Raw genomic sequence first — 26,505 nt, 5'->3', positions numbered from 1 at the left:
GGAGGAGCGCACACAGCCAGCCCCGCCCTCAGAGTCCTGAATCTCCTCCCCTCACTCTGTAGGAGTAGCTCCGCCCACTGTGTACGGGTCACCCGGCAACCATTGACGGAGGCGGAGGGATCTCTGGTTCTGAGCGCGCCGAAAATAGTCCCCTCGGTTCCCGGGGCTGTGGCGGCGCGACGGAGGGGGGCACCGGGGTGGGGCGCTGTCCTACCGGGTATTGTCCTTGGGTGAGAGGGGGAGGGGGGAGATCTGTCTTGGAGGAAGGGGGGGGGGCGGCGGAGGAATCCGCGGGGGTGAGGAGGCCGCAGAGGAGGATATAAGAGCGGAGGGACAGCAGACGAAGCGGTAGAGTGTAGTGAGAGCCGAGCGGAGAACTGAGCGAGCAGTGCCGCCCGGAGACACCCATCACACCTGACAGGTGAGTGACACCCGACTGGGGGCCCCTTCGTGTACACCCACCATGTACTGCTCCTCCTGGGGGCCTCCTCCATATGCTGCACCTCCTGGGGGCCCCTTCCACCCCCTCCATATGCTGCACCTCCTGGGGGCCCCTTCCACCCCCTCCATATGCTGCACCTCCTGGGGGCCCCTTCCACCCCCTCCATATGCTGCACCTCCTGGGGGCCCCTTCCAATTACTGCCCCCCCCCCCAGGGGACCCTTCCATATACTGCCCCCCCCCCCAGGGGACCCTTCCATATACTGCCCCCCCACCCCAGGGGACCCTTCCATATACTGCCCCCCCACCCCAGGGGACCCTTCCATATACTGCCCCCCCACCCCAGGGGACCCTTCCATATACTGCCCCTCCTAGGGGACCCTTCCACCCCCTTCATATACTGCACCCACATGGGACCCCTCCATGTACTGCACCTCCTGGAGCCTTTCCACCCCTCCATATACTGCACCCACGATGGGCCCCTCTGTGTACGGCAACCAAATGGGCCCCTACATATACTGCACCCACGTGGGGCCCTTTCCTCCCCTCTCTATACTGTACCCACATGAGGCCACAGCTCCCCATCCTTTGTGTTAAGAACTTGAAGTCACATCTGAGCACCCTGACCTGTGTCCTTTGAGGTTCTGGGGGACTACAAGCCCCAGCATGCCTGGCTTCTTTCCTCCATTGGGGCACTGCAAGCCCCAGCATGCCTGAGTCCTCCCTGTTATAGAGTGGAATGTTCTAGCATTCCTGGTTTCTCCTTCCTTTGGATACTCTATATCGGATCGTTCCTGGGTCCTCCTGTTATGGAACTACAAGTCCCAGCATGCCTGGGTCCCTCCTTCCATTAGGGCACTATGGGCCCTGTAATACCTGGGTCCTCCTCCCCCACATTGGGGTGCTACAAGTCCCAGCAGTGCCCACATAACAGATGTAGAGCTGCATGTGATGTAAGGGCTCCTGAGGATGTGGGACTACAAGTCTCAGCATTGGGTCCCCTGCTGTCCTCGTCTGGTTATGAGACCCAGTGTGTCCTGGTGTTGGAACACCACAAGACTCAGCATGGTTGGTTCCTCTAGTGTTGTACTACAAGTCCCAGCAGAGCCCATATGACAGATGTAGAGCTGCATGTGATGTAAGGGCTCCTAATGTGGGACTACACATCCCAGCATGGTTGGGTTCCCCCCCCTTTCAAATCCTTGTAGGGCTTTGAGGTCCAGCATGTCCTTGTGTTGGGACACCACAAGACTCAGCATGGTTGGTTCCTCTAGTGTTTGTGGACTACAAGTCCCAGCAGTGCCCACATAGCAGAGGTAGAGCTGCATGTGATGTAAGGGCTCCTGATGTTGTGGGACTAAAAGTCTCAGCATGGTTGGTTCCTCTAGTGTTTGTGGACTACAAGTCCCAGCAGTGCCCATATAGCAGATATTGTAGAGCTGCATGTAATGTAAGGGCTCCTGATATTGTGGGACTACAAGTCTCAGCATGGTTGGGTCCTTCTCCATTTCTTGTAGGAGGGCTTTGAGGTCCAGCATGTCCTGGTGTTGGGACACCTCAAGACTTGGCCTGGCTGGTTCCTGTAATTCATGTGAACTACAAGTCCCAGCAGTGCTCATGTAAAAAGTTGCAATCCCCTTGTATCTGGGCACAAGTCTCACTGTGTCGTGGACTACAAGTCACAGCATGACTGGTCCCCACAGGCTTGTACTGATCTCTGCAGGTGGCATGCTGGGACTTGTAGTGCCCAGGATCCAGAAGCTGGTTTCTCCTGTTGGTGGCTCAGGCTGATTTGTAGTTTCAGCAGGTCAGTGTCATGTGATCGGGAAGGGTTAATGGCTGGCTGTGCCTATGGATCCCTCTGATCTGAGCAGTCACATGGGGCCCTTATCGGCCACAGCTGGTCTCGGAGCGATCCGTGGCTCCTGCCGTGGCACTGCACCCCGGTGCATGCTGGGGGATCGGCACTGCCAGGGTGGAGGGATGTGTGGAAGGATTGGCATTTCTGGGGTGGTGGGGAATGATTGACATTTTTCGGGGGGCTTAGTGTGAAGGATGTTGGGGGAGATTGGCCCTGCTGGGGTAGTGGAGCATTGCCATACCAGCTGGCTACAATCTGCTGCTGACCGAGTGGGGGAGGGGTTAATGAATCCTCTATGTATCCAGAATCACCCAGAAAAACTACAAGTCCCAGCAAGCTCTCTGCTCCCCATTGCTGCTCCATATTTTAGTTGGAGACGTCAGATTTGGATGTTTTTAGCCCCGAATCCCCGGTCCTCGCGCTGTTCTCTCCGTCCATCATGGTGGTTTTGTACAGAATTTTCCTCTGGTGTTGGTTTCAGTGCCGGAGACGTGGGAGGAATCTGCCCGTCTGGGAATCCTCAGGATCACCATCTGTTCTGCAGTCTTCATGTTTTTGGAAAGTCTGCATGCCTCTGTGGTGGTGACCCGTGTTCTGCCCATGTGGGGCTCGTATGGGACGTGGAGGTTGTACCCGTCTGGATAAGATGGGCTTTCCCCAAAATATTTTCTGTATCCAGGGAGGGACCTGAACGGGTGCCAGCAGTCACGGAACGCTCCACCGGGCAACGTCACAACCACTCACCTACTGTACTGTGAAATGCCTCCTCTTGGCTCAGTGTGGTCCTGGGGTGCCTAGTTTTTAGCAGGGGGCTCGGTGTCGCCTCCGGCATCTACTTTAATGTCACGTGTGGGGTCTTTGGTCCCGGCCATCATCCTGTATGGGACTCTTAGGAAAAGAATTGTCCAGACTGCTCAGATGTCAGGTTCTCAGCACCCTAGTTCTGAGGAGCCCCAAGCACATAGACTTTGTAAGCATCACGGAACCCCCATTAACCAATGGGATGTCCTAACCATATTGACATGTGGAGGGGTGCCAAAAATTGGTGGGGCAGGCAGTGGTAATTGATTCACCCCCCCCCCCTTCCCGCACCATCGTCCTTTGACACACTGCCATCACAAGCCAAACGCTGCACAACCGACCAAGAAGAGCAAACATTCTTTAATACAGTTCCGGATATTTGATACAAACTGTTTCTGAAAGATTAAACAAGCAACCTAGAAGTGTGATCGTTGACTGTTCAGAATAGTCAAATCCTTTCTGATTGGGTCTTCCTAGCCACCATCACACACAACCCTAAGTTGGATGGTGGGTTTTTAAACCCTCGGATGGTGGAGATGCACCAGTCTTGTGCTGAGACCCCTGTTTAATTGGATTGAGACAGATGAGACCCCTTGTTGGATGGTAAGGAGAACCCTCCCCCCATTATGGCAGGTGTGGAAACTTAGTTGGATGGTGACCACCCTGAATGGTGGGTGGTGGGACACCTTGTTGGCTGGTAAACCCCTAGTTGAATGGTGGGTGAGACACCTGGTTGGATAGTAATGAAACGCCTAGTTGAATGGTGGGTAAGGAATACCCATTGGGTGGTCAACCCTCTAGTTGGAAGGTAATGATTCCTAGTTGGAACAGTGGGTTGGGATAACCCCTGTTGGTTGGATGGTGAGATCCCCTTGGCTGGATGGTAATGAGACCCCTGGTTGGATGGGGGGGGGGGGGGGATGGGAGAAACACATCGGTTGTGTTGAGACCCCTTTTTGGATGGTAAGGACCACCCCTGGTAAATGGTGGGTGGTGAGACCCCCAGTTGAGTGGGTGGAGACACCTTGTTGGATGGTAGACCCGCCCCCCCTTCTTGAATGTTAATAAAACTCCTAATTGGAATGGTGAGTAAGCGCACCTCTTGTGTGAGTAGTGAGACCCCTGGTTGGTCGGTAGGGAGACCCTTTGTTGGATGGTGGGTGTTGAGACCTCTGGTTGGATCTAACATCTAGTTGAACAGTGAGTAATTGGACCCCTGGTTAGATGGTAATGAAACTTCTAGTTGGAATGATGGGTTTTGAGACCCCTTGTTTGGATGGTGGGTGTTGAGACCCCCTTGGCTGGATGGTAATGAGATGCCTGGGTGGTTTTGTAGCTTGAAACTGACCCAATGCATCATTTCTCTGGTTTGTATCTTGTATGGCTGTGCATGAAGAATGATGTTTCTGGTGGTGAGGGTGGTATTGACCAAATGACTTGGGTGGGATGTCCTCTTGATTGCTCACTTATGTTTCAATGTATTTTAGTGCAAATACGTTCTCGTGGATCCATATTGAAGTGGTTGTGATTTGATTTTTTTAGGTGGCATCCATATGGCATTGCAAGGGAAGGGGATGGTTTTCCGATACTCTGGTGGTACGGCCATTTTGTTTCCTTACATTTTTTTTCTTCATGGCTTTCATTTCAGACCCTTTGGAAGTTTGCAGAAGCCGGGGGAGGAGGGGGATCTTGAAGTGAACTTTTTTTGACACGGGAAGTATAGTCTTCGCAGATGAAGAATAACAAGCTGGGAGGGTGTGACGGCTACAAAGACATATGTAATATTAGATAAGTTTGGAAGTTCGTATGCCGCAAGGCTGCCGTCTTGGAGAACTTGGTGTACTTTGGGTTTAAAGGGCCCTGTGAGCTGCCCTGAGCTATGGCTTCTCTCCTGCCAATGGAGCCATATTCTTGGTGAAGCTTTGCTCCCGGCTTCCCGTTGGGGTACCACTGTCTTCAATTAGTGGTGGGCATGTTTCATCCCGAGAACTGTAGAGGATGAGGGGATGGCACTTGTGAATGGAAAACGGGTCTATAGCTTTAGGAAAGGCTTTTTTACAGTAAAAGTAATTAGCTGATTGCTTTCCTGCCTGCAGAAGTAAAGGAGAGGGAGTAATGGGAATATGACTTTTTTTTTTTTTTCTTGTGGCGAATATCTATAGTGCTAATGTAAGACCATATCTAGGTTTTGGAAGATGAGCCAACTCTTTGCCATGGCAGTGGTCAAGTGGCCTCCAGCCATTGAGTTGGCTCCCCTTGTCCTAGGGTCCCCTTGACTTTTGCCGTGAGAATAAAGGTCAGTGTAGAAGATATTTAGGCCCTTAAGGTGTCTTAGATTTACGACGGGTTTTACAAGTTGTCTTGCGTGCCATACCTTTAGGGTGACTTGTCGTTCTTCGGCTGTCAGAATGCCGCTGCGTATCAGGTTGGTGGTTGGGCCATATGACAGAAGTGGAGGACTTGTTGGTCCACCTTAAACGCAGAGTCATTGCTGCACCATCGTTAGTCGTATCTTATCATCCAGACGTCTTATCAGAGCTTGTCTAGAATCTGTTGTAATGGCTTCTGCTTTTCTCATCACCAGACTAGTGTAGATCTATCTGTGCAGAATGTTGATACATTGTGAATTATGGCAACAATCCTGAGCAATGCACCTTGCCCCCCCATGTCCTGCACTCCCCCGCCCGCCATCTTGTGCTTCTATACAGCTCACCACTTCTGCACCCACATACTCTTCTGTCCGGGGCTCCTGACCTCTTCCACTTGTACTGCCCACCATGTTTGTACCAATCTTCTATTCTGCACCCACCCAGTATACAACTTCTGGAGGATCCACCATTTACCTGACATACTTTCCATGGATCCCATATACCGTGCTATCTTGCTGTCTGTCCAGGATCCAACCTCTTCGCCTATATGCCCTGCCGTATGTCCAGGTGCTAGGACTCTACATTTGCACCCAGATATCATTCAGTTTTGCTGTCTGTCCCCCCTATATACCAATATCTAACATCTGCACCCATATGCCATCCTACATCTTTCCATGTACAAGAATCCAACATCTGCACCCATATACCCTGCCATCTGTCTCCCCATATACTAGGGTTCTGCACCCATATACCCTGCCATCTGTCTCCCCATATACAAGGGTTCTGCACCCATATACCCTGCCATCTGTCTCCCCATATACAAGGGTTCTGCACCCATATACCCTGCCATCTGTCTCCCCATATGCAAGGGTTCTGCACCCATATACCCTGCCATCTGTCTCCCCATATACTAGGGTTCTGCACCCATATACCCTGCCATCTGTCTCCCCATATACTAGGGTTCTGCACCCATATACCCTGCCATCTGTCTCCCCATATACTAGGGTTCTGCACCCATATACCCTGCCATCTGTCTCCCCATATACTAGGGTTCTGCACCCATATACCCTGCCATCTGTCTCCCCATATACTAGGGTTCTGCACCCATATACCCTGCCATCTGTCTCCCCATATACTAGGGTTCTGCACCCATATACCCTGCCATCTGTCTCCCCATATACTTAGATGGCAGGGAATATGGGTGCAGAATCCTCATATGGGGAGACAGATGGCAGGGTATATGGGTGCAGAATCTGTCTCCCCATATACTAGGGTTCTGCACCCATAAACCCTGCCATCTGTCTCCCCATATACTAGGGTTCTGCACCCATATACCCTGCCATCTGTCTCCCCATATACTATCTGCACCCATATGCCATCCTGAAATCTGTCCTCCATGTATCTGGGCCCCACAACTGCACCCATATATCTTGCCATCTCTCAATGTACCAGGCTCCAACTTCTTTGCCCATATGCCACACCATTCTGCCACCTGTATGGGCCAAGGCTCTACACCCATATACCATCGTACAATCTGTCCCCCATATACTTGGATCCCACATGTGTACCCATGCCATACATCCAAACATCTTTCCATGTACCAAGATCCAGGAATGTCTGCAGCCATATACCCTGCCATCTGTACCCATGTACTAGGATCCAGCATCTGCACCCATATGCCATACTACCCTGCCATCTGTCCATGTGCCAGAACCCTACACTTGCACCCATTTACCATGTGCCAGAACCCTACACTTGCACCCATTTACCATGTGCCAGAACCCTACACTTGCACCCATTTACCATGTGCCAGAACCCTACACTTGCACCCATTTACCATGCTATCCTGCAGTCTGTCTCTATATACATGAATCCAGCATCTGCACCCATATGCCATCCTGCCATCTGTCTCCCATGTACCATTCATCCTGCAGATCAACAATCTCGGGTTCCCTCCATCTGCTCCTCATGGACCCATCTCTGTGGACCCAAAGTCTGTTTCTTGTGTCCTGCCTTCCTGCACCCCCATACTTTCCTCTGTGGCCCCCAGTGGTGGTGTATACGGTTTCCTCGGGTGTTCCCTTATTAGCAGAGCTGGTCCTCTATATATAGCTCCATCTGCTCACTGGTAATGCTGATACACCCAGGTTAAAATAGCTGCTTCAGAGACCTGAGTGATATCACTACTGAGGGACACCGAGTTTCTCCACATGAAAATGAATCCTCTGCAGCTCCACTTCTGTCCTATTCACCCCCCCCCCCCTTCCAAAACTAACTTCTGCTTCAAACTGTCCAAACGTTGTGTAAATGTGGAGTTATATTGTGGGGGGGGGGGGTTGTATGGTTGTACCAGATACTGTATTCTGGTATTGCCAGAATATACTGTATTGTCTGTCCAGGCTCTTGAAGAAACCTTTGGGTTGTACTCTAGTCCACCCGCCATTAATATCTCATTGCCACAAGTGGTCTAAAGACCTGTAATGCTGTCAGCATTCTGTAGACTGCGCAGAAAACGGGTTGTAAAGCATTTCTAGAGCAGACTTTGCAGATGTGTCTGAAAGATTTAACCCCATTTAAAGGAGAAGTCCATTCTCATATCATGATGTCTTCCCCTTTATGGATATCCTTTATCTTGCAGATCTGATGGGGAAACAATTGGGATTGGCACAGAGGTCCATTGATGCCTATTTCAAGAGGATCCATTAGAAATCTTCTCCTGAGCTCTGTCCCTGGACATAAACCTGGTACTTGAGGTGTGCAGATCTGGATGTGTGGCATTGGCTCAGAGGTCCATTGCTGCTTGTCTTGGAGGATTGAGCAGTGAGACCTTCTCCCATAGATCTGAATTCTGGTCCCCCTTGGGACCGCTCTCCTTCCTCCAGAGGATTAAGTGTGATCTTGGCTCTGAGCTCTGTCCCTCCTTTAGGACCCCTTTTCTACCTCCAGAGGATCCAGTAGTTGGGTCTTCTCCAGTAGCTCTTGTGATGGACTGCAGGACCTCTTCTACCGCCAGAGGATACAGCAGTGAGATCTTAGCTCTGTCCCTCTTTTGGACCCCAGTGGGATCTTCTTGGGTTTGGACCCCTTTTCTACTTTGAGGTTCCAACAGGAGAAGCTTCTCCCATACAGACTTCTATCACTTTGGTAAGACCTTTCTCTACCTCCAGATAATCCAGTAGTGGGATCTTCTTCCATTGCTCTGAGCGCTGTCCCTCTTTTGGATCCTGGTCTAACTTGAGGTTCCAATAGTGAAATCTTCTTTTAAAAGTGGAATCTTCTCCTGTACAGAGTTCTGTCACTCACGTTGGTGGGACCTCTCTACCTCTAGAGGTTTGAGCAATGGATCTTCCATAAGTCTGAACTCTGTCCCTCTTTGGAATCTTTTACCTCCTGAGGTTCCAGCAGTGGGGTCCTCTTAGTGCTTTTCCTCAATGTGTGCAGACCTAGAAACAAGATGTACCGGTGTCTCCAATAGCCTTCCAAGGGATGAGGAAGCTACCTGTTGGATACATTCTCTTCCATCACCCAACATATGGGTTCTGCTATGGCAGATTTCCTTCATGTTGCTTGGCAGTCTCTCTGGCTTCAGTATATTGCTCCCTTTTTAAAAGGTATGCATCAAGTGAGTTCAAAGTAGCTGGGAATTTGCCTTTTTGGTACAGGACAGTGACCTGTTTAGATGTAGGATCCTTGGTTTGCTCTGTATCAGTCTGAGATTTGTCTTGTCACAAGAGTATTGAAGCTGCTGGATCAGCATAACAGCCAGGCTTCTGGTGCTTGCAGGAAGGGTATATTGATGGTGGGTTTTTCTGTACAGGCTACCTTAAGAACAGTAGCTGCTCTACACCCCCCCCCCACCCTGGGGTGACACTTCGGCTGTAGACAGAGAAGAGGCAGATTAATTTGTTGCTTTTATGAGCTGTGACAATGTGTTTGTATTGCAATATGCTGGCAGAAGCTTTTTATGACATTAAGCTGTGCTGGAGAGACTTGAAATTCGCAGCTTGCTGGGAAACGCTGGAGAGTCTGTGGCGGAGGGAGGGGTGTCCTTGGTGTGCAGGTTGTGTGTTCCCACTGAAACTGAAGACTGTTGGGCAGATGGTCCATCTGGAAACCACACAGCACCCAACAGGACTCAATCAGACCTCAGCAGGGGGTTCATATCTTGTAGGTAGGTGAAAAATCTGCCTGGAACACGGTTATGGGGGGGGGGGGTTGTGGTACAGGATGCAACGTTTGCTGCAAAATGTGGTCTCCATAGTGCTGAAGATCTTAAAAATATGACACAAGTTTTGCTGTGCGCAAAATTTGTCAATCACTGAATTTGGTCTACCATGAACACCTAACCAGACACATGGTCAATGCCTTGGTTTTTGTGACTGGCCCATCCAGAGTTATCATCCAGTGCCTATCCAGAATCTATAGGGGCAGTGCTCCGATTGGTTCTATCGTGTGATTGGCCATTGGGAAAATGCAGAGATGCCTTTATTACAGGCGCCCAGGCAGGTTTCACTGCAGTTTGGTAGCCCTCTATGGGACAGTGCTTCAGCATAATTCCCAGTTGGTCCACCATAATCGCTTGATACAACACATGATCAGACCCCTGGATCTTCTGGTTCCCTACAATCTGACCATCTGCTTCTATAGGAGCGATACTCCAATCTGATCCTCCATTCTTGAACAAAGATGAGGCAGGGAAACCTTCTCTGCTCAGCAGGCTGTGTGGAGAATCCCCTCTGACTAAAGCTGGTTGTGCAATTGCAGCTGGCCATTCTCTATGGACTGATGTTTCTAATTTTTATATCCACTTCCTACTTCCACCAGATCAATTTACATATTTCCAAATGACAGGTTTTTTTCATATCTGTTCAGTGGCAGTTGCCAAAAGGGTCCCTGTGCTATCCCAAGTTATGGGATCCCTTTCATCTACCAGCCCAGCGCAAACACATATTTACTGTCAACTGACCACTAGCTAGAAGTAAGCCAGGTCTGCATGATGGCGCGATGGTGAGGGCTCCTATTATACGTCTGACCCACACTCCATAAAAATGGACCCTTAACTCCAGAGGGCCCTTATACAGCTGCAGTGTGTGCCTGCCCTTGGGCTGTAATTGGGATATGATTCTTGGCCTTGCAGTCAGAAAAGTCTCTAGTCATGTATTGGGGTGACAGGTTGCAGGAGATCTTCTCATTCTCCTGAAATGTATCTTCTGTGTAGGGACCTTGGGGTTCTGGGGTGGGTGAGGCAGGTTGTCTGATTGTGGCTCTACATGGGAAGGGCCCCTGGTCTGGTTGGGGCTGTGTATGTTAGGCCTCACTGCTTACCCAATGTAGATTGGTGAAGGACCGTGACTAAGGGTCAGTAACCCAAACTCCAACATACTAGGTGTTCATGGATTTTATGAACATGCTTGAAGGGTCAGCTTTGGCTATGAAATAAAGAATTGGGTGGAAACTTTCCTGATGCACCCCTGAATTCTTGGTCACTAATATAGGATGCAACTACTGGTGATTGAGCTGTAACAGAGGTTTTCTGACTTGGTCATTTTGCTTTTTAAACCCAAAATATAAAGGGCAGACCAATGGGAATGTAGTGGTTGCCCTGAGCCCCTGGTGTGGCCTGCCCCACTGTATGTGGCAGTGGGGTGCTGGAATGCTCGGTGTTTAAGCTCCCAGCATTGAATGGGATTGTACTGTGTGGTGTCGCTGCCAACCGTACAAGTAAAGCCCCAGCCTTGACTAGGGAGCATGGTGTTGGTGTGCTGGTAAGTGATCACCAGTGGGGGGGTAGATAGGAGTTAACTGTCACTGCTATGATCACCAATGCCCTGGGGAGTAATGGAGGGAAATTTCACTGTCTGTGACCACAATGCAGAGGTGGGGGTTAAATGTCACTGCCAGTAAAAATTGGGAGGGGGTAGGAGAACCCATATGGACACTGACCACCAATGTGGGGGCAGTTAATAGTACTGACACTTATGCTGGTTGTTAATATACTCCAACATCAATGTGTGTTGTGAAACACTGCAAAAATTTTAACAGGACCTGTTTTTGCAAATTGAGGTGCACAAATGTGCTGCTCTGAAGGTCAGGAGCAGCATATGAAGCCCTCTAAGGTTGACCACCACTTTCCTGAGCAGTTATCTGACTGTACTGATGTGACTAGTATTCTGACACCCCTGTGTGACACCTTTGATGTCATAAGACTCCCAGGAATGACAGTTATGTACTGCTGAGACAATGGTGCTGGGGCCACACGCTTTATATTCCAAGGGTGCACTAGGCTGGGCTCTGATCAGAGCAGGGCTTGTCAGGCTGACTTTAGGAGTCATTTTTCAACCTTTCAACAGAGGGACCCTTGAAATAACTTTCCAGTTGAAGGGAAGCCCTGCTAAAAATGGCGATCTACAACTCCTGATACATTAGTAGGAAGAATGATCCTTACACTTGTGGTCATTGAAGAATTGCCACCTTGCAGATGGCTAAAAAAAGATCAATGGTGTCAGTGGGAACTTATTTGAGAGGTAGAAATTGCTCAAGGAACCTCTGGAGGAACCCTTTGGGTTCAATGGCATCCTGGTTGAGAAACCTTGCTGAGTTGCCATCTAAAAGTCCTCCAATAGGAAAGGTGAAATGGCAAATTTGTTATTTAAAGCCCTGAACTTTGCAGAAGAGATGTATTACTCAATTACATGTTCTACAGTACCTTTTTTTTTTTTTTTTTTTTTTTTTTTTTCAGCAATGGCGACTCACAGCAGATTCTGAGCCGCCCCCTCCCCAGGCACACAATGACGTATATCTCCATCAGGACAAAGTTTGGCTGTAACTCAGCCCTGCTGGTGTCCTGTTCTGTGGTGTCAGCCGGTAACCTGATCCCGGCACTCATCTACATTACAGCCATTCAGGAGTCATCTAGGAGAAAGTTTGCTACATTCTATGGAACTATAGATGGAAGGAAGTTGTATCCAGCAAAGGATCTGTAGGTTAATGCAACTTGTATAATCCATCACCCCCATCCCAGCACCCATCACCACCATGCTATATTGTGAGGACATTGCCCTCCTTAGAACCCATCACCCATCACTGCCATGCTATATTGTGAGGACATCGCCCTCCTTAGAACCCAGCACCCATCACTGCCATGCTGTATTGTGAGGACTTTGCCCTCCTCAGAACCCAGCACCCATCACTGCCATGCTATATTGTGAGGACTTTGCCCTCCTTAGAACCCAGCACCCATCACCACCATGCTATAGTGTAAGGAGGACATAGCCTTCCTCAGAACCCAGCACCCATAGATGTTATGCGGTATGCTGTGTAAGGAGGACATGCACCCCCCCCCCCCCACAACCATCACAACCACATCCCAGCTCCCTTTACTGCCATGTTATATAGTGTAGGAGGATATATCTCTTAATCTGCACTACATCACAATGGTGTTTATATGACTGCAGTATACATTGTGCTCCAGCTTGGCCTCTGTATTACTAACTCCTGATGTATACATTAGCTGTGTGGCCTGGAGTAGACATGCTGCATCCTCAGTGTAGACCCTCAAGGCTGAAGGCCTTTCCTCCGTAGGAAAGCTTTCCCCTGTGGTGGCCAATGGCATTGGGTGAGTTGTGGCCAGCAGGCCATTGGCCTCCTTATGGAAGCTGGACAGATGAGGTTTGCTTCGGTTGTCCCTACCCTGGTGCATTTGTTCTGCTGTTCTGTCAAATTGTTGATTTTGTATCTTAAGAGGCATACCCACAACTTCATCTTTTTAATTGTATAGAAAAGCATATGAGCTGTGCAACATGGCACCTATTGCAGTAAGCCACCATACATCACTGGTGTGTATATAGAGCATCTTAACTGGCCAGTGGGCAAACAAACTGCATACAAAGTGTTACTCAACTTTTAAAGATCGTTAGTTGAGTATATAGTGTATCCACTGGGCAGTGCAGCAATGGCAAAGACTGTTTTAGTGAGGTCCTTGCTTTGACGTTCCATCTGACCCCTAAAATGATTGTGTGGTTGTAAATAGGATGATGGTCTGATATTGGCATTTAAGGGCAGCTGCCATCACTCTTGACATTCTTTAAATGAGGCCATTGGTGGCCTTATGGGCTAAGCAGCCATCTTGGATGTCTCCTGTAGATCTGGAAAGACTGTATAGTCAATGTCCTGTCCTACATATAACTCTGAAGTGTTATGAGATGAGGACTGTAGGGAGGTCCTGTTTTCCCTGGTCTTGGCGCAGCTGTACAGCAATCACACTATAGGTCTTAATATGGAGCTTCAGTCTAGGTTAGTTTGGGTCTGGCTGCCCAAACTAGTTTTTCCAAAGTCTGGAAATCTTTCTCAAAGGGGCTCATCAAAGGTTCTTCCCTCCTGCTTGAACCAAGTTCTGACTGAAATAGTTTTCCAGTGTATATGCATGAATCCCCGCACCCTTGTGTTCCTATGCTTCCAGGTGTAGCATTTCCTGAGCTTTGAGGTCTTGAGGGTAGTCTCTGGCTTGAATATTTAGTCCCTAACCTGGGACAAGTATCCATGGTAAGGACTATGCAGATCACGGCAGGGGAGACATGGCAAATGCTTCCTTCTACCTGCAGAAAACTGGCCTCTTGGTCTTTTCAAAGGCAGACTGAAGCTAAAGGGACTGTTCTGTTAAAAGGTGGCGTTTTCAGAAATAGTTGCTGCATCTTGATGGGTCAGGAATGTACTCATGCGACTTGTAAAGTTAGTGACCAGGCCATTCAACAGACCCGTAAGTGCAGAAATGGGAAGCATTCATAGCTTCAGAACCGTGCCAGAGGTGTAAACCAGTGTCGAGGCTTATGTGAACTATTTGCTTTGGGAGGAGTTGTCCTTTAATTCTGTGGCATCTTCACTTCCTGCTGTGGCACCATGCCACCCAGTGCTATAAAAAGTTGAGCGGCTGGTAATGAGCCAGAGTACACTACGTACGAGTACATGGCTGTCATTTCTCAGTAAGAGGCCTCTCTGTACACTGTACTTGGCACGTTTCCATGTCGTAGTTTTACTTTCAGATGGAGGAACAGCCCTGGAAATGTCATGTGCGCCGGACTGGGGGCTTGATATCTTATCTGAGAAGGGTTACTTTGGCCAATCCAGTAGTTCTTCCTTTGTCTTGTTGGGAATGTGAGGGTTGGATCTCTTCACTGAGGTTCAGGCACATCTGACTACAGGGAATGCAACAGCAGTAAATACTCCAATGTGGGCTGGAAGAGAGCCAGGCTATAGATCAGGGTTTCTCAAGCAGGATTCCATGGAACCCTAAGGTTCCTCCAGAGGTTTCTGGGGTTCCCATGAGAAATTTCTACCTCGGATAAGTTCCCACTGACATCATTGATCTTTGGCTGTCGAAGAATTGCCCACCTACAATTTCCACCATTGTAAGGATCCTTTTTCCCACCGGCCATCACCCTAATGTATCAGGAGTTGTAGGTATAGTAACTTGGCAGGGTTTCCCTGAAATCGGAAAACCATTTCAAGGGTTCCTCTGTTAGGGTTGTTCAGCTCTGGAGCTGCTTAAAGATGGGATGGGGGCTGGGCAGCTGGATTAATTCTGGATCTTTCCATATAAGACTGCTATGATGAGTTCAGTACAACCATTCTGCACGTATGCCTCACATGCTGAGAATGCAGGGCCGCCATTGCAGAATTGAGAAGGCCAGCATGCTGAAGGGGTCTTTAGGTCCATCTAACAAACGTTTGGCTTGGATTATACATTTTAATGCCCATAGTACCTTATTGTTTCATTCACTCATCTCACATCTGGACTACTGCAACTCCCTTCTCACCAGCCGACCTCATCGCAGACTATCCCCGCTTCAGTCTATCCTGAACTCAGCGGCCAGACTCATCCACCTCACCAACCGCTCCGCTTCTGCCACCCCCCTCTACCAATCCCTCCACTCAGTGTCCTCCACCCCCCTCTGTCATTCTCTCCACTGGCTCCACCCCCCTCTGTCATTCCCTCCACTGGCTCCCGATTGCCCAACACATTAAATTCAAACTACTAATGCTGACATACAAAGCCATTCATAACGCTGCCCCAAACTACCTCACCGACCTGATACCCAAATACCACCCAACCTGTACTCTTTGCTCCTCACAAGACCTACTGTCTAGCTCCCTGGTCTCCACCTCCCACACCCAACTGCAGGACTTCCCCCCCCCCCCCATCCCCTGGAATTCACTACCCCAATCCATCAGACTGTCGCCTACCCTCACCTTTTAGGCACACCCTGAAAACCCACCTCTTCAGGGAAGCCTACCCCACCTAACAGCCGATCTCCTCCACTCCTCCTACCACTCCATCCCCCACAGCCACTTCCTCCTGTACCACTATCCCCTCCCTCCTAAATTGTAAGCTCCAAGGAGCAGGGCCCTTGAACCCCTCGTGTATTGTCATGTTCTGTCCCCCACTATAATGTACAGTGCTGAGCAAACCTTTTAGCACCGTAGAATAGTGGATTTTTGTCCTGGTCACACAGCAGGGAGTTGAAGGAAATATCTGTCTAAAAAGCAAAATTTCCATTTTTGCAAACTTCACTAGAACAAGTATTCCAAATATAAGAATTTCCTCTGAATTGTGTTTTGGTGACAAGTATGAAATGTGATTTCCCATCCTTCTGTCCTAGTAACTGCAATCACCAAAACAATTGAAGGAGGGAAACTTTGATGGCGCTCTCAATAGCTGATCAGACCCTTGCCTAGCTTAATCCTTGGTCATCCAAAGCTGAGGGTTTTGCCTTTTTTTTTTTTTTTTTTTTTTTTTTTTTTTTTTTTTAGATACTCTGTTGCAGTGGCTTAAAATCCACCTTGTCTGGGACATATAGGTCCATTTTATTAAGAGGACTCCAGATGAGGGGAACGTGTGGTGTCCTTGCAGCTGTCCTGCTGGGACAGATGTCACTAGACCTTGCCTTTAGTGAGCTGTGACGTCAACCTTTGGGGAAAAGTGTGGACTTTGGATGCTGAGTGGGTGTCTGAACTCCAGATGCTTCATTTCTTGGGATCATCTGATGCATTACTGGAATACAGATAAGGGTGGAATCTGGATGTTGGCTCTGCAGCTGTCTGCTTCTTTCATAGAAGGCTCAGAAATGAACTGTTGCTTTGGGGTAACACGAAAGCAAACTACACGTCGCAATGAGAATGGAAGATTAATATGAAAGTGGGTGCATGGTGGCGTCTTCCCCAGATAATTGGATGGGGTGGAACTGATGTAGTATGGCCATATAATAGACTTGCAATATTAAAGTAGACCTTCAAGCAGGATATGTAGCCCCAAAAGAATTGAAACCTCTGACATGTGGTTGCCTTTCCAGGGAGGTCTCTCCTGCTTTCTGTTTAGTGACCATGGCTGCCACTGGGCATTGCTCTGGTGACCACTTATCAACTGTTCAAGGTGGGCTTTCTCCAGTTGTCAGATCTGTCTAGTTCAGACTCTCAACCTTTATAACACAGAGGAACACATGAAATAACTTTCTGGACTTGGGGAACCCCCTGATAAAAATTACTATCTACAACTCGTGATACATTGGCATGATGGTCAATGGGAAGAATGTTCCTTATTCTTGCAGTCATTGGGAAGAATTACTCCCTTACACAGGTTTCCACTGACACCATTGATTTTTTTTTAGAGAGCTAAAAATTGTTCATTGCTATTGCAATCTGTGGAGGAACTGTAGGGTTCCATGTACCCCTGGCTGAGAAACCCTGGTCTAGTGTTATGGACAGGAAACCTAGACATCCAGACTGGTTAAAGATTAGATCCTTGTGTTGGTCAATCTTTGGTGTCCACATTGGTGTGTTAAATACCTTTCCTGGTGAAGAAACTTTTATTCAATCACCCAAGGCACAGAAGGGCCATATCCCATCAATAAAATGAAAATATAGCTGGGACATTTTTTTCTACTTTTGAACACTGTAGAGGTCTGAGATTTCATAGGCTGAATATGAAATACTTAGTCTCTCTGACATTTCCAGGTCTTGGGTGATGGCGTGTAAGTAGACTATTGCTTTAGTAGAAAGTCAGAAGCATTAATTGTAGGTATGAGGCTCTTCAGCTGGTGGTTACTGGTCAGAAAAACCTTTGTAGAACTTCATTCTAGTGCACATTCTGCAACGAACTTGGCTGCATACTCATCTTGACTGCTTAGAATTTCCAGGTTTCTTTGTGGCTTTTCTGTATGCAAAAGACTACATTCTGATATTCTGAACTTCTTGAAATTTGGTAGTGTATGTGCTGGATAATGGTAATCTAGAATTTATTTTTGACATGAGTTGGCAGTGCAATCTTGTGAGCCAAACATCTCGTACTGCATTTTCTTTACCTGCAATTAAATTGTTGGTAACCCACCACCTGCCAGTAGCAGTTCCAGGAACTCTACGGATCAAAGTACTCTGCCTAGAGCAAGTGCAGTAGACTGTAACAGTGTCGGTGGGAGTAGACCATGTCTCAGGCTTGATGGTCACTGTGATTTTATTAAAATAATAAAATATAATTGCGTAGTACCTGTAGTAAGTAGGAGCAATGGTGCCCCACCCCTGGTGTCTGTGGGAGGAATATTGCCTTGTATCTGTGGGAAGAACTGTGCCCCAAGGTCTGTATTTAGCTCATGGGCCAGTTTGGAGACCACTGCTCTATATAAAAGCCAGAAGGGCCTACTACTTTCTGGCAATGGTTGATCAGTAACTCCTTTTAACAAGTCACACTCAGAAAATTGCTCTCGTAGGAATTGGTGTGATTTAATGGATCCTTCTGAGGTTTCATTTCATAGCATGCATCAGATGTAACTTTAAGGTCGTTTTATTTATAATTTTTTCAAAGTCACTCTTCCACTTGAAATGACTAACTATCCTTTAGAAATTTCTCTGGTTCTGACCTGTTTGGTTTTTTCTTTTTATAGTGATTCTGGAGAAAAACTGTCCTCACAATGACAGACCAAAGTAATGGCACCACCAGCTCCTCAAAAGCCAGAAGCGTCCTCACCTGGGAGCAAGTAGACCGCTTGAACAGCTTTCTGACAGAAGTGGTTCCCATCCATGGACGTGGCAACTTTCCCACCTTGAAGATCACATTAAAAGAAATTGTGCAGCTGGTGCGCAGCAGACTAGAGGATGCTGGGATCAAAGTCAGGGATGTGAGGCTCAATGGTTCAGCAGCCAGCCACGTCTTGGTGAAAGATAATGGCCTTGGCTATAAAGATTTGGATTTGATATTTGGTGTCAACGTGCCCTCAGAAGCAGAGTTCCAGCTTGTGAAGGATGTGGTTATTGGTTTACTTCTGAACTTTCTGCCCGAGGGAGTAAACAAGGAGAAAATCAGTCCGGTGACTCTGAAAGAGGCCTATGTCCAAAAGCTGGTCAAGGTCTTCACAGATGCAGACCGCTGGAGCTTAATATCCCTCTCCAACAAAGACGGGAGGAACATCGAGCTAAAGTTTGTCAACTCCATCCGCCGTCAGTTTGAGTTTAGTGTGGACTCCTTCCAGATTGTTCTGGACTCGCTTCTCTTCTACCATGACTGTTCTGAGAATCCCATGTCTGAGCACTTCCATCCCACAGTCATTGGTGAGAGCATGTACGGAGACTTCGAGGCTTCTCTAAACCATCTGCGCAACAAACTCATAGCTACAAAGAACCCAGAGGAGATCCGAGGTGGTGGCCTCATGAAGTACAGCAATCTGCTGGTGCGTGACTTTAAGCCATCAGACAAGGAGCAGATTAAGTCTCTAGAACGTTACATGTGTTCTCGTTTCTTCATAGACTTCTCAGATATCTTTGAACAGCAACGCAAGTTGGAGTCCTACCTCCAGAACCACTTTATTGGTGAGGAGAAGAGCAAGTATGACTACCTAATGATCCTACGGAAAGTGGTTAACGAGAGCACAGTGTGTTTAATGGGACATGAACGCAGGCAGACTCTGAATCTCATCTCTCTGTTGGCACTCCGGGTGCTGGCGGAACAAAACATTATACCAAACGCCACGAACGTCACCTGCTACTACCAGCCTGCCCCTTACGTCAGCGACGCCAACTTCAGCAATTACTACATTGCCAACACTGCCGTCTCCTACAGCCAGTCCTATCCAACATGGCTTCCTTGTAGCTAGGTGTACTTTTCTGGACTCTGGGATAGTGGACCCTTGAATTTATAACACTGGACACTTGTTGACCTCTACCGGAAGGTGGCCTGGGCTACTCCTGTGAAAATAGACTTTTTTTTTTTTTTTTTTTGTTGTCCAAGTCTCATGGTCTTGATGAAATGAATGTGACCGTGTACATTTATCTGTTGCCTATTAGTGTTTTTGAGCCTAACTCCTGTCTAACAAGCTAGGTCTTCTGGGTCTGCGGGCCAACAGTGGAGAGGTCAAACCTGTAGCTATGCCGGTTAAGGCCTTAACTTTTATAACCAATCAGTGTTGACTGTTTAGATGAGCCAACTCCAGCAGGGTGAAACTCCAACTCTATCAACGGCTTGATCTAGCTTTTGTTTCCCGCAGTCTGAAAGATTTAGGCTTTTGCAACTTGGTCTTTAAAAGACCTTGAATGGGGAGGGGGGGGGGGGGGAAGGGTTAAAAAAAAACTTAAAGTGAAAAAAAAATTTAAAATTTGATAAATATTTTTGTTCAAAAAATTTAAAATGAAGGAAAAGTTATTAGAAAAAAAGTGTTAAATTTTTGTGTCTTGTAGGTGAGGGTTCTTTAATGCAGGAGTTTTTGTTTTTTTTCTATGCAATATATATATTTTTGTTGACGTGGATATCTTATTTATGTTTAAGATGAATACTTGTGCCTTACCTGCGCAGCTTGGACGTATTACTACCCCCCTCTAGTCGGGGTTCACGATAGGACAATAGGTGGGCAGGTGCAAAGACTATTTTTGGATTTAATGAAACTGCCAAAGACTGGCTAAACTTCAAGGGGTTTTTTTTTATTTTTTTTTTCCCCTCTGGTGTCACAATTTTTGAGAATTAAAAATATATGTAGAAAAGATGTCGAGGGATGTTTTTGAAGTGTAGTTTTGGGAAATTTTCAGATTGCACCTTTTTTTTGGGGTTCAGGGGTGATAGTCAAGCTCTGAATCTCCTGTTGTGCTGTAGGTGGTGGGAATGGGATGAGATATGTACACCAGATCTGGTAGGATGATTAAAATTCACTGCAATATCTTGAAGACTGGATTTAATTTTAGTTCCATGTAGTTCAATAATTGGTGCCTTCTGATCTTGCTAAGCCAATGACTTTTTAGAACATTCCTGCTTCTAAGTTTGGAAAACTGGTTACCACTTAACAGGCAGATTGGTTACTGATCACTTCAACAACCTGTTTGTTGACCTCTGTCCTTTCCTTCTGTATGTCCATCTAAATATTTCAGATTTGGATGTAGGTGTGATCAGCTTCCGATTTTTCTGGCCTCTTGATGCCTCCATTATATCAGTTTGCTGTTGGAAACCATACCTAAAATTCAGTAGCAGAAATTGGACTTCATTTTACTTGTGGAGCCCTTGGAAGATGAGTTGGTGGCCTGGTCCACCTAAAAAGACCTGTCCAAATATGGGAGCCACCATTGACTTGTTTCAAGGTGTAAGTCAACAGGGGGCAAGTCGGTCACTGATCTTAAACAAGCATGCAACCAGTGAAGCGGGAACCCCTGAACTTGTATGCTTGTTGTTGGTCAGTAATGAAGGACTGAGATGATGGCTCTGGAACTTGCACCCTCTGACAGCAATGACGGCTCCCATGTTTGAGTGTCAAGATTACTGGCCACCCAGCAATTTCACAGAAGCTAAGGACTAACTGTGCCTTTAATGTTTGCCAGCAGCCCTGGTACATTGTGTTCAACTAATGAGGGTGCATTGAATGCTGGAATTATACGGGTCTACTAATATTTATATAAAGGTCATGCATGGGCTGTGTGAATACAACAAATCCTGTGACTGGTGGAAAAAGCCAGATATATACATTTCTGCATTCGGTGTTCACAAGAGCCCTAAGGTTGACACTTTGCTTGGCTCAGGATCATCTGTGATGACTCCTAGCTGGAGGCCATACCTGCTATAGATTCTGTGCACTCTGCCTGGGCCGGCCTCCTGGACCAACCTCAGTCTAGGCTCTGCAGGGGCTGGCCACCTGAGTCCACCCCACTACGGACTCTGCAGGGTCTGCCCGTTAACAATCTCCCCCCCTCCCCCACCACCACAAAGGACCCTGTAGGCACTGGCTGCCCACACAATCGTTTTGCCACCATTTGCACATAAACTGTACCTTTGCCAAAGCTTTTTCTTTAGAACCCACTCAGGAATATTCTGTAACTGATCTTACAGTCCTGCACATTAAAAATAAACCTTGACAAACCTATCTCCTTGTGTCTGATCTGTTATTTGCTTTACTGAAAACTCGTTAAAGGGGTAACCCCCCCCCCCCCCCATTTCACCCCACCAGGTCATAGACTGGTAACGTCTGCTGGTTCTAGGGATGGGACATGTCAAGCTTGTTGCTGCACTGGAACCCGTTCACCTGCCAGGAGTGGTGTTGGCGTACATCTGAGGCTCTTCATAGGTATGGCTTTGATCTATTCATCTGGTTTTGATTTCACAAGAGTTGTCTTGGTAGGGCAGAGGGTGGTGACACCCAACCATCAATAAGGATGTCCCTGGGCTGAATGTTTTTACTTTGTTCTTTTACAGCACACCTGACATCACCTGGGGGGGCAGCCATTGCTCTACTTCTAAAGCACACCTGACATCACCTGGGGGGGGCGGCCATTGCGCACCTTCTAGAAATAGAACCTGCCTTTGTAGTTTCCACCTCCCAGCTGCATACCTAATGCAAGTCGTGAATTCTGTACCTGTATACTTCTGGGTGAATGGCTAAAGAGTCAGTATGATGGCCAGGCGACTAGGCTTTTCAGAGGGGGATAACTAATTGGTATTTAGGTACCAAGTAACCATAAAGCCTTTCTAGGAGTTGTAGTTCCTGACCTTCTGAAATGCTAGCTGGCCTGGCTGGGTATTGCTGACCTTGCAGAGCCAGAGAATATTGGGTTTGTGGTGAACCTGGTAGGTAGACCTGCATGACTGGCAATCAATTGGCATTTGCCACATCATTGTGCATATTGGGGGGGTCCCCTCTAGATTTCCTTGATGACTGACCTAGAAGAAACAATACACAGGAATTTATGGGGATGGGATTTATCTGGACAGGGCCAGCAGGCCTGAATTCTCTGCTGTGGTTTATACGCACCTGATTTGCAGTGCACGGGTCTTCACACCCATGTGATGTGAATTCTTGTAATCGCACTGTGCAAATGCGAGGTGGTGCAGGAAATGCAGAGGATTTGCCTCATTGGTGTGAACCTGGGGTAAAGGTAAATTTTCCTGATTGGACCATAAAACCTGACAGAGGCTGTAACACTTCTGCACTCCATCCAGAATAGAGACTGCATACACTTAGCTGAGACACACGTGCGTCTTGAGGTGCCTCTCTTTGGGGGTGGGGTCTTGAGGTGCCTCTCTTTGGGGGTGGGGTCTTGAGGTGCCTCTGGCCTCATCTTCACAGATGGGCAGTCCAGTTGGGTGGGAGCAGAGGTGTAATTACCGCAAGGCATTTGCCTAGGGGGGCATGGAAGGAACATATGCAGCATGGGGACCAGGTGGGATCTGAGAGGCTGCTTGATGGTGTATGCAGAGCCCGATTGTCGTTCCTCGGGATGTCCAGAGCTGTGAAGGGGAGTCTCGCTCTGTCGCCAGTGTCTGGCTCTCTGCATCTCATTTTTTTTTTTGTGTTGCCTAGGGCAGCACAAAACCTAAATACTTCCAGTGTTATGAGGGTTCTCCCTCCCACCCAGTGGTGTTATGACTACATGAACTAATTTTGTGCCATGTAATATTGAAGGTCTAAGGGGCATCATCCTCAGGAAAGGGGGTTTGCTCATGGCTTGAAAGGTCTTCTGCACTGAGGCCAGCTCCAGGGCGGTGTGGGGGTGGGTCGCCCTCATTTACTTTCTATAACACCAGAGGTTGGGCCAGTGGGTAGGGTGGGGGGGGGTGGGGTGTGGTGTGGTGTGTGTTCTTTGCTGATGGGAGGTCTAGTTACAGGTGAGGACATATCTGCAATATTCAGGGTTCATATAGCACCAACAGGTTACACAGCTCTTTATAATATGAAGGGGGCAGTACAATATAGGAGGCCTGGCTCATGGAATTTACAATCTAATATTGGAGGTCTTTTTCACAGGGGGACAACTTGCTTCATTGAACACTGGAGGTCTGCTTGTAGAGCAGACTTGTCCCCTTTGGTGATGGGAGGCCTGTCCATGTGGGGGACCCATTGGCTTCATCTAATATTGGTGGTCTGGCTACATGGGGAACTCTCCAGTGATGGGAAGACTGGCTAGGTGCGGGGCCCATTGGCTTCACCTAACATTGGTCTGGTTACATAGGGAACTTGTCCTCCCCAGTGATGGGAGGCCTGGTCATGGGGTTTGGGGATGGGACTTTTCTTTCTCCTGTAATATTGGTCATGTCACTGGGGGAACTCATTGCATCACTGATAAGGGAGGGGAGTAAAACAGAGACTGACATTAATAATCTATTCAACCCCCAGGTGTTTAAAACAATTTAGTGCTGACAATGGACATACATTGGTGTCAGCCCCTGCATGTGGAGAACTTGGTGTAAGGGCCCTAACAACCTACCAGCATGGCTTGGGCATGCCAGAGGAAACAAGACTACCCAAAGGAAACCCAGGCTGCCAAAGGGACCCATTGGCCTAATATAACATTGGTCTGGCTACATGGAGAACTTGTCCCCTCCAGTGATGGGAGGACTGGCTAGGTGGGGGACCCACTGCCTTCATCTAACATTGGTGGTCTAGCTACATGGGGAACTTGTCCTCTCCCGTGATGAGTGGCCTGGCCATCTGGGGGAAGCCCATTGGCTTCAACTAACATTGGCGGTCTAACGACATGGAACGTGTCCCCTCCAGTGATGGAGGACTGGCTAGGTGGGGGGAATCATTAGCTTCATCTAACATTGGTCTGGCTACATGGGGAACTTGTCCTCTCCTGTGATGAGTGGCCTGGCCATCTGGGGGGAAGCCCATTGGCTTCATCTAACAGTGCTGGTCTGGGTACATGGGGTACTTGTCTTCTCCAGGGATGGGGGGCCTGGCCATGGGCTTTGGGGGAGATGGGACTTTTCTTTCTCCTGTAATATTGGTCATGTCACTGGGGGAACTCATTGCATCACTGATAAGAGAGGGGAGTAAAACAAATTATGCAAAACAGAGACTGACATTTATAATCTGTTCAACTTCCCCCCCCCCCCCCCCCCCCCGGTGTGTGAAACAATTTAGTGCGGACAATGTATAGACAATTGGTGTCAGCCCCTGCATGTGGAGAACTTGGTGTAAGAGCCCTAACAACCTACCCGCATGGCTTGGGCATGCCAGAGGAAACCAGACTACCCAAAGGAAACCCAGCTGCCAAAGGGACCCCATTGGCCTAATCCAGTGTTTCTCAACTCCAGTCCTCATGGACCCCCAACAGGTCATGTTTTCAGGATTTCTCTCAGATGAAACAGCTGTGATAAATTACTAAGGCAGTGAAACTGATCAAAGTCACCTGTGCAAAATAATGGAAATCCTGAAAACATGACCTGTTGGAGGTCCATGAGGACTGGAGTTGAGAAACCCTGGCCTAATCTAACATTGGTGGTCTGGCTACATGGGGAGCTTGTCCCCTCCAGTGATAGTAGCACTGGCTAGGTGGGGGACCCATTGGCTTCATCTAACATTGGTCTGGTTACATAGGGAACTTGTCCCCCTCCACTGATGAGTGGCCTGGCCATCTGGGGGGAAGCCCATTGGCTTCATCTAACAGTGCTGGTCTGGGTACATGGTGTACTCCGTCTTCTCCAGGGATGGGGGGCCTGGCCATGGAGTTTGGGGGGAGATGGGACTTTTTCTTTCTCCTGTAATATTGGTCATGTCACTGGGGGAACTCATTGCATCACTGATAAGGGAGGGGAGTAAAAACAAAATATGCAAAACAGAGACTGACATTTATAATCTGTTCAACCCCCTGGTGTGTGATACAATTTAGTGCTGACAATGTATGTACATTGTGTCAGCCCTGCATGTGGAGAACTTGGTGTAAGGCCCTAACAACCTACCAGCATGGCTTGGGCATGCCAAAGGAAACCCAGGCTGGCAAAGGGACCCATTGGTTTCATCCAACATTGGTGGTCTAACTACATGGGGAAACTTGTCTCCTCCAGTGATGGGAAGACTGGCTAGGTGGGGGACCATTGGCTTCATCTAACATTGGTCTGGCTACATGGGGAACCTGTCCTCTCCTGTGATGAGTGCCTGGCATCTGGGGGGAAGCCCATTGCTTCATCTAACAGTGCTGGTCTGGCTACATGGGGCATTCGTCCTCTCCAGGGATGGGAGGGCCTGGTCATGGGGTTGGGTCGTTTTCTTTCTCCTGTAATATTGGTCATGTCACTGGGGGAACTCATTGCATCACTGATAAGGGAGGGGAGTAAAACAAAATATGCAAAACAGAGACTGACATTTATAATCTGTTCAACCCCCCCCCCCCCCCCCCGTGTGTGATACAATTTAGTGCTGAAATGTACATACATTGGTGTCAGCCCCTGCATGTGGAGAACTTGGTGTAAGGGTCCTAACAACCTACCAGAATGGCTTGGGCATGCCAGAGGAAACCAGACTACCCAAAGGAAACCCAGTCCGGCAAAGGGAGTGCAGGCAAACTCCAGGAAGTAGCGCTGAGGTTGGGATGCAAACCAACAACTCTAGTGCTCTACTACTGGCTGGCTTAGGAAGATCATTAAATGTATAACTTGACACAACAAAAATTATATTATTCTTTAGCGGGGACCATATAGTCCACATTTGTAGATGTGCTACCAAAATCAGCGTGAGCTATAAGCTGCCCCCAGCATTCTGCCTGTTTCTACTTGCTGGAGGTGGCCATTGATGCCCAAAG

The 26,505-nt window shown here is 48.1% G+C and overlaps 1 protein-coding gene across 1 annotated transcript; it reads left to right on the top strand.

The window, feature by feature from the left end:
* Positions 1-297: 297 nt before the first annotated feature.
* On the top strand, positions 298-21,851 carry TENT5C (terminal nucleotidyltransferase 5C). Its single transcript, XM_089663521.1, has 2 exons — positions 298-421; positions 18,402-21,851. The coding sequence occupies exon 2, from the start codon at positions 18,429-18,431 to the stop codon at positions 19,605-19,607; it is 1,179 nt and encodes a 392-aa protein (XP_089519647.1). The 5' UTR covers positions 298-421; positions 18,402-18,428; the 3' UTR covers positions 19,608-21,851.
* Positions 21,852-26,505: the final 4,654 nt, after the last annotated feature.

This window comes from Staurois parvus, unplaced genomic scaffold (assembly GCF_062004578.1).
Source record: "Staurois parvus isolate SC_StPar_1 unplaced genomic scaffold, SC_StPar_1.0 ptg001708l, whole genome shotgun sequence".
NCBI classification, from domain to species: domain Eukaryota; kingdom Metazoa; phylum Chordata; class Amphibia; order Anura; family Ranidae; genus Staurois; species Staurois parvus.
Note: the sequence above shows the minus strand (reverse complement) of the source record. Positions and strands in the feature narration are given on the sequence as shown.